At 42.3% G+C, this 13,595-nt stretch overlaps 1 protein-coding gene across 5 annotated transcripts in view; it reads left to right on the top strand.

The window, feature by feature from the left end:
* Nucleotides 1–11,575, top strand: part of CNTRL (centriolin) — a 73,621-nt gene extending 62,046 nt beyond the window's left edge. For all 5 annotated transcript variants that reach the window (XM_067471845.1, XM_067471846.1, XM_067471849.1 and 2 more), the window contains 9 exons: nt 1,202–1,390; nt 2,837–3,062; nt 5,406–5,611; nt 6,090–6,230; nt 8,013–8,276; nt 9,548–9,610; nt 9,870–10,079; nt 11,056–11,143; nt 11,241–11,575. In XM_067471845.1, coding sequence (XP_067327946.1) covers nt 1,202–1,390; nt 2,837–3,062; nt 5,406–5,611; nt 6,090–6,230; nt 8,013–8,276; nt 9,548–9,610; nt 9,870–10,079; nt 11,056–11,130 — 1,374 coding nt within the window. In that variant the 3' untranslated portion in view covers nt 11,131–11,143; nt 11,241–11,575. The remainder of the gene's footprint in view (nt 1–1,201; nt 1,391–2,836; nt 3,063–5,405; nt 5,612–6,089; nt 6,231–8,012; nt 8,277–9,547; nt 9,611–9,869; nt 10,080–11,055; nt 11,144–11,240) is intronic.
* Nucleotides 11,576–13,595: the final 2,020 nt, after the last annotated feature.

Genomic DNA, 13,595 nt, shown 5'->3' with positions numbered 1-13,595 from the left:
AGTTCTAGATTCACACATTCTTATGATTTTTAGTGTTAGCTGCTTTGCATCTCCTTTGGGAGAGAAATTAAACAGGATATAAGTACTACTACTAGAATAATCATCATCATCAGGTTGCTGTGAGATTTCCGAGCTGTCTGGCCATGTTCCAGAAGCTTTCTGTCATGACATTTCAGCCACATCTATGGCAGGCATCCTCAGAGGTTGTGAGGTCTTTTGGAAACTAGGCAAATGAGATTTGTATATCTGTGGAATAATGTCCAGGGTGGGAGAAAGAAAGAACTCCTGTCTGTTGGAGGCAAGTGTGAATGTTGCAATTGGCCACCTTGACTATTATTATTATTATTAGTATTATTTCCCGTATTTCTATCCCATCACTTCTCAACCCCCGAAGGTGGACTCAGGACGGCTTACAATGGGCACCGTTACGAGGCCACTACATAGCAATTACAATAATAAAACCACAATTAAACATAAATCATAGTTAAAATAATCCATAAGCAATCATTAAAAAAAGTAAAACAGTCTCATCAGCCGTATCACTATTTCAGTCATGTCCCTCTAAACTGCTGTTTACATCTACTGTCCGAAAGCCTGGTCCCAAAACCATTGGGTTGAATGGCCTTACAGCTTCAAAGCCTGGCTGCTTTCTGCCTGGGGGAATCCTTTGTTGGGAGGTGTTAGCTGGCCCTGATTGATTCCTGTCTGGAAGTCCCCAGTTTATTAGTGTTCTTTGTTTACTATCCTGATTCTAGAGGTTTTTTTTAATACTGGTAGCCAGACTTGTTTCCTTTTCATGGTTTCCTCCTTTCTGTTGAAATTGTCCACATCCTTGTGGATTGCAATGGCTTGTTTGCCATTGAAATCAGCTGATTTTTCCCTGTAATAGTCAGTAAGAGCACCCAAAGCTTCAGAGAGCTTGTGTTCAAGCATTTCAAAGCGCCCTGCTTGAGCAGTGATGGCATGATCGTCAGCATAGATGAATCTCTATCCCTTCTGGTAGTGGCTGATCATTTGTGTAAATGTTAAGCATTGATGGAGCAAGCATGCTCACCTTCTTCTTCTGTTTTCGCCATCTGCTTCTCTGACCCTGAAACACAACAAAAAAGCTCCTGTTTTGTAGCAGATTTCCTACAAAGCGGGTGAGTTCTTTGTGATATTGTGATTGGTGATGATGATGTCAATGATGATGTTATGACAGAATGTGAAAAAAGTGGCAAAGCAAGAAGAGGAATTGCTTCGAGAACAGGCAGCCCTGAAAATCAGAATTGGAGAATATCGAGAGGAGAGTAAGAAATGCCAAGAAACCCAAAGGAAGATGGAAAACCAGCTTCAAAAAGTTTGCAGGGAGATAGAAGAGCAGGAGCTGGAATGGAAAAAGCGGGAGAAGGTACATGAATTGCATCCTCTCTCTTGCAGGGTGATGGGATTTGTTCCCTTCCTGACCTCTGTTGACCATAACACTATGTAACAATTTTTTAAAAGATGTTCTGTTCCTTGTTTGAAAGTGTTATTTCCTGTTTAGTTGTGTGGTCTTTACTTAGAAGTAGTTGCTATTTTCCAGAAACCTCATTTTTCTATATATGTGTGTGTGTGTGGGAATGGCTGGATGGCCCTTTTTTCAGGAGAGCTTTGATTATGTTTTCTTGCCCTGGTGAAGGGAGTTTGACTAGATGACCTTAAGGCAGCATTTCTCAACCTGGGAAGTCAAGACCCCGGGGGGGGGGGGGGTCAGAAGGGTCAGCAAAAACCACCAGAAAACACAGTATTTTCTGTTGGTAATTAGGGTTCTGTGAGGGAAGTTTGCCCCAATTCTGTCGTTGGTGGGGTTCAGTTTGCTCCTTGATTGTAGGTGAACTATAAATCCCAATAACTACAACTCCCAAATGTCAAGGTCTATTTTCCCCAAACTCCATCCATGTTTATATTTCAGCATATGGAGTATTTGTGCCAAGTTTGGTCCAGATCTATCATTGTTTGAGTCCACAGTTCTCTCTAGATTTAGGTGAACTACAACTCCAAAACTCAAGGTCAATGCCTACCAAACCTTTCTAGTGTGGTCTGTTGGTCAGAGGAGTCCTGTGTGCCAAATTTGGTTCAATTCCATTGTTGGTGGAGTTCAGAATGCTCTTTGATTATAGGTGAACTATAAATCCCCAGAAGATCTTAGAGTTCGTGCCGGTTCATAGAAGAAGATGCAACCGTGGAGATAGGCGGGACCCGAACCATTTAGGGCTTTATAGGTCATGACCTGCACCTTGAATTTGGCTCGGCAACTTATCGGCAGCCAATGAAGCTGTTTTAATAGACGTGTTGTATGCTCCCTCTAGTTTGCTCCAGTAAGGAGCCTTGCTGCTGCCCGTTATATCAGCTGAAACTTCTGGGCCATCTTCAAGGGCAGCCCCACGTAGAGAGCATTGCAGTAGTCCAGTCTGGATGTAACCAAGGCATGGACCACCCTGACCAAGTCAGACTTCATTTTTGTGATTGCCACAAACTATGTTGAATTGGTTGATACTCTGTGATGATAATTCATTGAAAAACGAGAGCAAGCAGGATGTCCTTCCTGCAAAAACAAAGTATTGGCAGTTTCATGAACTTCTTATGATAGAACCTATTAGAAAATAATCCAGGGGAAAAAATCATAGTGTTACATAGTGCAATTGACAATATGATTAAATTATTTGAGGAGTGAGGATAACTTGCCTGACATATATCGAGATCTAGTTTGACACAAGGGAGGGAGGATCTGAAAAAAAAATCACAGTATGCATTTTCTCAAGTGGAATCTTTCAGGCCACCGAGATTTGACTCTCGGCTTGCTGTCTCTGGCTAGATCCTTCAGCATCTCCAGGAGGAGGCTCAACGCAAGGAAGAGAAGCTGAAGGAAAGTGCGGCCAAACTCAAGGACCAGAAGCAACACTTAGTGCAAGAGCTGGCAGAGCATCAGCACAACATGGAGCAAGTGGCGGCTAAAGTCCGAGAGGCAGAAGGACGGCTCCAGAAGATCCAGGAAGAGGAATCTGGGCGCTCAGCCCTTGAAGAAGCCCTCCAGAAAGCCGGTATGTTTATCCCTTAAGTCAGCGTTTCTCAATCTGGGGGTTGGGACCCCGGGTGTGTCAGAGGGGTCACCAAAGACCAACAGAAAACGCAGTATTTTCTGTTTGTCTCGGGGATTCTGTGGGGGATTTTTGTCCCAATTCTATCATTGGTGGGGTTCGGAATGCTCTTTGATTGTGGGTGAACTATAAATCCCAACAATTACAACTCCCAAATGTCAAGGTCTATTTTCCCCAAACTCCACCAGTGTTCACATATGGTCATATTGTGTATTCGTGCCAAGTTTGGTCCAGATCCATCATTTACAATATTATAATATAATGCAATAATAATAATAATATGATATTATAATTATATATTTATATTACATGTAATATTACTAATAATATTACAATGTAATGGTATAGTACAATATAGTATGGATGGCTAGGACGGTTTTCAATGGTGTATTTTAATATTTTGATAAATGTTTTTTAATGTTTATATATTGTATGTGAATTTATGTCCCGGCATTGAATGTTTGCCGTGTATATGCTGTGCTTCGCCCTGAGTCCCCTTCAGGGTGAGAAGGACGGAATATAAATGTTTTAAATAAATAAATAGATAGATAGATAGATAGATAGATAGATAATAGTAACATATAATATTGATATTGTACTATGCTAATAACATAATATATTGTATGTATGTATATATATCTTGTAAGCCGCTCTGTGTCCCCTTCAGGGTGAGAAGGGTGGTATATAAATGTCGTAAATATATAAATAATTGTTTGAGTCTACACTGCTCTACCTTGATGTAGGTGAACTACAACTCCAAAACTCCAGTCAATGCCCACGAAACCCTTCCAGTATTTTTTGCTGGTCATGGGAGTTCTGTATGCCAAGTTTGGTTCAATTCCATTGTTGGTGGAGTTCAGAATGCTCTTTGATTGTGGGTGAACTATAAATCCCAGCAATTACAACTCACAAATGTCAAGGTCTATTTCCCCCAAACTCCACCAATGTTCACATTTGGTTATATTGAGTATTTGTGCCAAGTTTGGTCCCGATCCATCATTTACAGTATTATAATATAATGCAATATAATACCAACAATATTAATATGATAATTATATATCTATATTATATATAACATTACTAATAATATTACAATATAATGGTATAGTGCAATATAGTAATATTTAATGCTGGTATTGTACTATGCTAATAACATAATATACAGTATATTCTGGCGTATAAGACTACTTTCTAACCCAAGAAAATATTCTCAAAAGTCAGGTGTCGTCTTATACGCAGGAATAGCCTTATGCATGGGAGCTGTCTTATATGTGGAAGTAGTCTTATACGCCGAAACGGAAACTTCCAATCCGGATTGGAGAATCTGTGGTTGCTGCATAATGTGGGGGGGAAGCTCAAAAATGGCAGTGGCCACGTCCCTGCCATATGCAGCGACTGTATGAAAGCATTAAGGATGACGCTGTACAAGTACGGTAGAAAAAAATCCATTCATCAGGATTTGTGGACTTAATGCGGTCCTGGTGGTGAGGTGAAGGGGCGCCTCACTGAGAAGGTATACGTGAAGGGCGAGGGGTAGTCTTATACAGCGAGTATATCTCAAACTCTATATTTTAACTGGAAAAGTTGGGGGTCGTCTTATACGCCCAGTCGTCTTATATGCCGGAATATACGGTATTTTATGTGTGTGTGTATGTATGTGTGTGTGTATATATATATATATCTTGTAAGCCGCTCTGAGTCCCCTTCGGGGTGAGAAGGGCGGCATATAAATGTCGTAAATAAATAAATAATTGTTTGAGTCCACAGTGATCTCTGGATGTAGGTGAACTACAACTCCAAAACTCAAGGTCAATGCCCACCAAACCCAGCAACTACAACTCCCAAATGACAAAATCAACACACACACACCCCAAACCCCACCAGTATTCAAATTTGGGCATATTGGGTATTTGTGCCAAATTTGGTTCAGTGACTGAAAATAAATATTTATGTTTCAATTCATAACATTAGCAAAATGACAGTTATGAAGTAAAAAGAGAAATAATGTTATGGTTGGGGGTCACCACAACATGGGGAACTGTATTAAGAAACACTGCCTTAGGTTATCAACCTGAACCATTAATTCCGTCCCGTCTCTCGGGTTTCAGCAATACTTTTTAGAACAAGAGCACTTTGTCAGGTGGTCTTTGTGTGAAGAGACTTCCATGAGAAAAGTCCCAGTGTGGTATCTTGGAAAAGGGGCGGGACAGATTTGTAGTGTGTCTGGTTGGAAGGGCACGCGATTCCTTTGTGTGGCTTTTCTAGCAAGACCTCCTCTGGTTTCAGGACGCCAGCTCTTCGAGAAAGAACGAGCGTTGCAAGAAACAGCGAGCGAGGCCTCGTCCCTCCGGCGGGAGCTGCAGTTCTCCAAAAGGGAGCAGGACACTCTCCGCGTCAAGATCGAAGCGGAGAGGAGCAGGGCAGGAAAGCAAATTGCGAGCCTGAAGGAAGCCATCCGGACACAGAAGACCCAGTTTGAGACTTCCCTTCATGTATGTCCCGGTTGGGGGAAAAAAAGATACATTCTATGAGCTGAGCTTGAGTACCCAGCATTGAAAAAGTCAGTATTTTAATTGTACAAAATGCATAAGGTTGTGGGTGAACTACAACTCCCATCATGCTAGGTTAACTCCAAAAAACTTCATCAGTACTTAAAGTTTGTGATGTTGGGAAAGTTTGCTCTAGATGCATCCTCAGTGGAGTCCAATGTGCTCTCTGGCTGTAGGGTAAACTACAATTTCCACTATAAATATTATTATTATTATTATTATTATTATTATTATTATTATTATTATTATTATTTATAACCCACCACCATCTCCCCAAGGGGACTCGGGGTGACTTACATGAGGCCAAGCCCTATAATACAGCAATACAAATAAACAACATACAACAACAATAAAATATAAAATAAAATGCAAGAAACAATATAATAAAACTCATTCCAGGGGTGTTTGTTGTCGATTTCAGGAACAGAAACAGGAGAACCGTTCTTTGCAGAAGGAGGTGGCTTCGCTGGAGCAAGTGGCGCAAGACAACCAGCAGCTAGCAAAGCAGTTGATGCGGGACCTTGGGCACATCCAAGAGGAATGCTTGCAGCTCAGGTCCCAGGTATCGGCAGAAAATGGTTTAGAGCCAGATTCTGGGCAGATATAGGAATAGGGTTTCATTCAGGAGCACAGATCAGTGGAATTCACTGCTTTGTGACAGAGATTTTAGGCCAAAGCTTCTGAAAGTGTGCATTGCGGCCACAAATGGGATGGACATACTTTCTGTTGTGGACATGACAAATTCTCCCTGGAACCCTGTTGTCTCTGCTTGCCTTAGAGAGACGAAAGGGAGTGAGCAAGGAGGAGGGGGGGCTTTGTTGGGGACCCCAACATTGAGGCCAGGAGGGAGTCTGCCTGGGGCTTACCTCCCCTCAATCTTCCTTCTTTCCTTCCTCGTTTCCTCCTTCTTTCTTCCCTTCCCTTCCCTCAATCTATCTTTCATTCTCACTTACATCCTTGTTTTCCCCTCTCTTCTTCCCTCCCCTCCATCTTACTTCCTTCCCTGCCTTTTCCTTCCTTCTGCTTTCCTTTTCTTCCTTCCCTTCCCTCCATGAACCTTCTTTATTTATGCTTTCCCTCTTTTCTTCCTTTCCTCCCTCCCTTTCCCTTCCTTCCTTCCATCCTTCCTTCCTTCTTTCCTCTTCCTCCCTTCTTTCCTCCTCCTCCCTTCTGCTTTCCCCTTCTTCTTCCTTTCCTTTCTTCCCTCCCTTTTCCATTCTTTCATTTCCTTCCTTCCTTATGTTCCCTTTTCTTCCTTCCTTCCACCAATATTCCTTCTTTATTTATGCTTTCTACCTTTGCTTCCTTTCCCCCTCCCCCTTTCCCTTCCTTCCTTCCTCTTCCTTCTGCTTTCCCTCTCTTCTTCCCTTCCTTTCACTCCACCTTCCTTTCTTATGCTTTCATCCTCTTCCTCCTTCACTCCCTCCCTTTTCCTTCCTTCCTTCCTTCCTTCCTTCCTTCCTTCCTTCCTTCCTTCCTTCTGCTTTCCCCATCTTCTTCCTTTTTTCCCTACCCTCAATCTTCCTTCCTTCTTTATGCTTTCCCTCTTTTCTTCCTTTTCTCCATCCCTTTCCCTTCCTTCCTCTTCCTTCTTTCTGCTTTCCCTGTCTTCTTCCTTCCCTTCCCTCCCTCCCTCCCTCCCTTCCTTCCTTCCTTCCTTCTGCTTTCCCCCTCTTATTCCTTTCTTTTCCTCCCTCCCTTTTTCTTCCTTCCTTCCTTCCTTCCTTATGATTTCCCCGTCTTCTTCCTTCTCTTCCCTCCACTCAGTCTTCCTTCCTTCTTTATGCTTTCCCTCTTTTCTTCCTTTCCTCCCTTCTTTCTGCTTTCCCCATCTTCTTCCTTCCTTTCCTTCCCTCAATCTTCCTTCCTTCCTTTCTTATGCTTTCCCACTCTTCTTCCTTTCCTTTCCTTTCCTTTCCTCCCTCTCTTTTCCTTCCTTCCTTCCCTCCTTCCTTCCTTGTGCCTTCCCTGTCTTCTTCCTTTCCTTCTCTTCCCTCCATCTAGCTTCCTTCCTTCCTTTCTTATGCTTTCTCCCACTTCTTTCTTTCCTTTCCTCCCTCCCTTTTCCTTCCTTGCGCTTTCCCCATCTTCTTCCTTCTCTTCCCTCCCTCTCTTTTCCTTCCTTCCATCCTTCTGCTTTCCCTCTCATCTCCCTTCTCTTCCATCTTCCTTCCTTCTGTCTCTCTTTCCTTTTTCCTTCCTTCCTTTCCCTTCCCTTCCCATCCCATCTTGGGAGTCTGTGTGTTTTCTCAGGCTTTCTAAGTAGCGTGTCTGCACTGGCTCTTGTTGGCCAATGGGCTGCTCCTAGGCCTTTCCATTCTCAAATACCACATTTGTCTTTTAGATGAAGAATCAAGAGGATTTCGAGAAACATCAGAAAGAGGTGAAGGACGCGGCAAAGACGCTGAAACTGGAAGTGAAAGACCAAATCAGGGCCGGATTGAAGGATCTGAGCCAGTCTCCTCCGGAAGCATCACAAGATTTGGAACTCAATGGGGGACTGCAGAGCGACCTGGAAAGCCTGAAGGAGAACTATCCTTTCGCGGGCGGCGAGGCCAGAGTGCGCGGCTTTGATGGGAAGCTGGACCTCACCAAAGTCCACATCACGGTAAACAACACCACTCCTAAAATCGATACCGAACGCCTGTTTCCGTGATTGGTGTGCTGTGCAAATACAAGAAATCAAAGTCACCCTTCCTGTTCAACACAATATCTTTCTCAAGGAGACATCCATCCATTTTTCCCACTCGCATTTGAAGGCAGTGTTAGTCTATGGTGTGAAGACAACCATTATTATTATTATTAATAATAATAATAATAATAATATCCCACTATCTCTCTAAAAAGAGGTCCAAAGTAACTAATTGAAATATAAACCTTTATATGTCAAAGTTATATTCACCCGTGGCTTCTACTCTGAGGTCTGTGTTCATCTGTGGTGTCAAGGCAACTTTGTGTTGTGTACAATCCACAAATACGTAGACTGGAATGGGCTGTGCCACAGCTAGTTAGTACCCAGCTGCATTAAATCACTACTGACTGAGAGGTCACGAGTTCAAAGCCAGCCCGGGTCGGAGCTCCCAATCATTAATAGTCTAGCTTGCTGTTGACCTATTCAGCCTGAAAAATAATTGCATCTGTCAAGTAGGAAATGTAGGTACCGCTTTTTGCGGGGGGGCTAATTTAACTATTTTATTTATTTATTTACAGTATTTGTATATCGCTTTTCTCACCCCGAGGGGGACTCAAAGCAGTTTACACATAAGTAATGGCAAAATTCAATGCCAGTAAAAACAATTACAGTTATACACTACAATTAGACATAAATCAAGTTAAAAACAGTGCATCCACATGCAATAAAACAATCAGTCTCGTCCATCGAATCGCTGTTCCAGTCATTCTCTTTCTGAAATTCTGCATACATTTACTTCTACTGGCCGAAGGCCTGGTCCTAAAACAATGATTTAAATTTAACTAGTTTACACCATAAAACCTTCCAGCAGCATGCAGAAGAATGAGGAAGTACTCCATCAAAGGACCTGGTTTCACAAGTGGACGGTGAAGCGGCAGCTCCCCCTGTGGCCGGAACCGAGCATACCCTCATGAAGCCGAAAAAAGCTGGAATGTTAAATTGCCTCTGTGTCTGTCTATAAATGTTGCACGTCTAAATGGCATTGAATGTTTGCCATGTATATGTGCATTGCGATCCACCCTGCAGGGTGAGAAGGGCGGAATAGAAATACTGTAAATTATAATAAATGACATTATTTTTGCACCCAGCAATATGTACTTGCAGGTGTAACATAAATATCTTTGGAACTGCCTGCCGCAGGACTGCATAGAAAACTCTTGCGATGTGTCTTTTTTTTCCCCCTCAAGGATGAACAGTGGCGAGGCAAAGTGCGCCGAGAAAAGCTTCAGCACTATGAAGACCGACTCAAGGTAATAACAGTTTAGTGCACAGAGGTTTCTTATTAAAGCTTCTCTGGGAGCTGAACAGAATGTTTTTGTTCTGTTTTGAAAGCTATAGAGATACATAGAGCCAGGGAGACAGAGCATCCCTTCTGTTTAGGGCATATTTCAGGAACAGCATACCTCATATAAACCAAAACCGGTCTGAGAGTTGTTCCATCAGTACCTGTCCCTTTGCCTTTATAGTAACAATCATGTATTAAACCGGAATCTGGCTGCATTCATTCAGGCTCGGCTTCGGCAGTGCATGTCCAACCAAGTGGAAGCCTTAATTCAAGGCAAGCGGCAGACGGAAGGCACCCTCCACAGTCTGAAGAGGCAAGTGGACGCCTTGGACGAACTGGTCAGCAGCACTTCGGCCGATTCCCCTTTTCTGTCCTTCAACTCCTCCGGATTCACTGACTCTTTACGTGAAGAGCTGAACCTCGCCAAGAACCAGGTAGTAAAGGGTTTCTTTGAAGCAGAGGCGTTTACTTGCCCATTTTTGTATATACTCAAAGATAACTTCCTGACTGTGAGAGCCGTTCAGCAGTGGAACTCTCTACCTTGGAGTGTGGTGGAGGCTCCTTCTCTGAAAGCTTTTAAACAGAGGTTGGATGGCCATATGTCAGGGGTGCTTTGAATGCAATATTCCTGCTTCTTGGCAGAATGGGGTTGGACTGGATGGCCCATGAGGTCTCTTCCAACTCTATGATTCTATAATGGGGTCAAGCTGGGCAGTGGAGCTTGCAATAAATATTTTTGTTAGCGCCGATTGTGTTTAAGTGCAGGCCAAGGTCTTTAGGCACTACACCCAGTGTGCCGATCACCACTGGGACCACCTTTACTGGCTTGTGCCAGAGTCTTGGTTCGAATGGCTTGTTCTTGGGCTGCCAGAATCAGGCCCTCCGTCTCCCTTTTAAAATAATAATAATAATAATTATTATTATTATTATTCAAAAATTATTATTATTATTATTATTATTATTATTATTATTATTATTTGAAACACAACAAGATGAGTCCACAGCAGATAAGATCACTCTGCTGGCTGTTCTCTTGGATCACACATCAGATTACTATTATTATGTGTTTGTTGTTACGATATTGTTTTTGTTTACTCTACTTTTTCACTTACAGAGTTTACTGTTTTTCTTTGAAATACAGTAAATATTCAAAAACATTTAATCTACCGATGTCACAATTAATGTATTTTTATTGGTATCTATATTTATTTGAAATTTACCCGTAGCTGCTGCATTTCCCTCTCTCGGCTTATACTAAAGTCAATACGTTTTCCCAGTTTTTTGTGGCAAAATTAGATGCCTTTGCTTATATTCAGGTCGGCTTATACTCAAGTATACACTAACTGTTCATGAAAGGTGTGCTTTTCATGCTTTTTTCTTGACTTTCGGAACTTCCAATTGCTTTTCTAGTTAGCCAGATCGCCTTCCAAGCCCGCAACTGGTATTTCATCACAGATTCTGGTTGTCCCTCAGTCCAACATGTGATCCGACCAAACAGGTAAGACGGCAATTGACACAATGGCCTTGGTTGCCCTTTGATACTATTCCTGTGAAGCCTTGTTTCTGCAAAATAACTGTTCTGTTCTTATTTGTAGGAAAGCAATTGATGCAACCGATGTTGGTGAGGCTGGTGCCAAAAGCATGGGTTCAAACATATTCGAAGATGGCTACCTCATTTGTTTACGAGTCCTTTAGACGTTTCACCTCTAATAATCTCAGGTTTTCTTCCCTATATCTGTTTGGTTGGATGTTGTTTATGAGATCTGTAACTGGTGGCACAACTCACCTGAAGCACTGAACATTGCAGCCATGAATATAAGTGTATGCACGGATTTATTTATATATGGGTGAATATTTTTCAGCTTTTCCAAGTATGTTTTTTTTTTATTGGATTATTTTCTTATTAAAATGTGCCAAAGCGTTGTCTATATCTTCTACTTCCTTTTGGGTGTGAAACCACAGGTGGGGAAAAACCCTAAGTGATCGGAACGCCACTATATTAAGTTTGATTACAGCACTCGAGGAAGGAAAACAAAAGTTGTAATTCTATATTGAATTTGAATGGAATTAAAATAGATTTAGTAATCTGAACTGCGAAAGCCAGCATGAAGGAACAAATAAATCCACCTTTCTACTCTCCTTTCCAACTTTCAGTAGGAGAGATTCAGAGAATGAGTTGCTGTGAGTTTTCCAGGCTGTCTGGCCATGTTCCAGAAGCATTTTCTCCTGATGTTTCACCCACATCTATGGCAGGCATCCTCTGAGTTTGTGAGGTCTGTTGGAAACTAGGCAAGTGAGGTTTATATGTCCAGGTTGGGAGAAAGAACTCTTGTCTGTTGGAGGCAAGAAAGAATGTTGCAATTGTTCACCTTGATTAGCATTGAATGGCCTTGCAGCTTCAAAGCCTGGCTATTGCTGCCTGCCTTGGTTCAGAGGTGTTAGCTGACCCTGATTTTTTCCTGGCTGGAGTTCCCGTTTTTTGAGTGTCGTTCTTTATTTACTGTCTTGATTTTAGAGGGTTTTTTAAAATATTGGTAGCCAGATTTTGTTCATTTTCATGATTTCCTCTTTTCTGTTGAAATTGTGCACATGCATGACTTCTCTATGTCGCCTGACATGGTGGTTGTGAGAGTGGTCCAGCATTTCTGTGTTTTCCAATAATATGCTGTATCCAGGTTGGTTCATCAGGTGCTCTGCTATAGCTGATTTCTCTGGTTGAGTTAGTCTGCAGTGCCTTTCATGTTCCGAGATTTATGTTTGTACAGTGAGTTTGGTGGTCCCTATGTACAATCAAGGTTTCCCCCAGGCAGGGAGCATCCAGACTTTGAAGCTGCTTGAGGCAAAGTGTAAATGTTGCAATTGGCCTCCTTGATTAGCATTTCATGGCCTTGCAGATTCAAAACCTGGCTGATAGCTGCCAGGGGATCCTTTGTTGGGAGGTCCAGAGGAGGGTGACTAAAATGATCAAGGGTCTGGAGAACAAGCCCTATGAGGAGCGGCTTAAAGAGCTGGGCATGTTTAGCCTGAAGAAGAGAAGGCTGAGAGGAGACATGATAGCCATGTATAAATACGTGAGAAGTCACAGGGAGAAGGAAGCAAGGTTTTCTGCTGCCCTGGAGACTAGTACTTGGAATAATGGCTTCAAACTACAAGAGATTCCATCTGAACATTAGGACGAACTTCCTGACTGTGAGAGCTGTTCAGGAGTGGAACTCTCTGCCCCGTGGAGGCTGTGGTGGAGGCTCCTTCTTTGGAAGCTTTTAAACAGAGGCTGGATGGCCATCTGTTGGGGGTGCTTTGAATGCAATTTTGCTTCTTGGTGGCAGGTTGGACTGGATGGCCGATGAGGTCTCTTCCAACAATGATTCTATGAGGTGTTAGCTAGCCCTGATTGATTCTTGTCTGGAATTGCCCTGCTTTTGAGTGTTGCTCTTTATTTACATCAAATGCTATACAAGGTGGCCAACTGCAACATTTAATAATAATAATAAATAATACATTTTATTTGTACCCCGCTACCATCTCCCCAAGGGACTCGGTGCGGCTTACATGAGGCCAGGCCCGAAGTACATCAAACAAACATCAATAACACAACATTAATAAACAATCAATAAAATACAAATCATATAAATCACATAACAAAAACAATCAATAATGACATATTAAAAATGGCCGGGCCAAATGTAATAGATTAAAATTGAAAATATGCTGACGTGAACAGGTAAAATGTAACTGAAATAGGATTTTTCAGAGAGAAACGAGGGAACAAAATCCATCCTAAGTCAGTATTAAAGTGCATTATGAGGGCATATTGCTGAGAGTTCTCCTTATTCTGGGAAGGCACACTGGAACATCCACGTTTTCAAGCTTCTCCTAAAGACTGCCAAAGTTGGGGCATATTTAATGTCCCTGGGAAGTCGAGGGGGGTCGAGGGGCCACCACCGAGAAGG

This window comes from Anolis sagrei, chromosome 11, assembly GCF_037176765.1.
Source record: "Anolis sagrei isolate rAnoSag1 chromosome 11, rAnoSag1.mat, whole genome shotgun sequence".
In the NCBI taxonomy this organism is placed as follows: domain Eukaryota; kingdom Metazoa; phylum Chordata; class Lepidosauria; order Squamata; family Dactyloidae; genus Anolis; species Anolis sagrei.
Note: the sequence above shows the minus strand (reverse complement) of the source record. Positions and strands in the feature narration are given on the sequence as shown.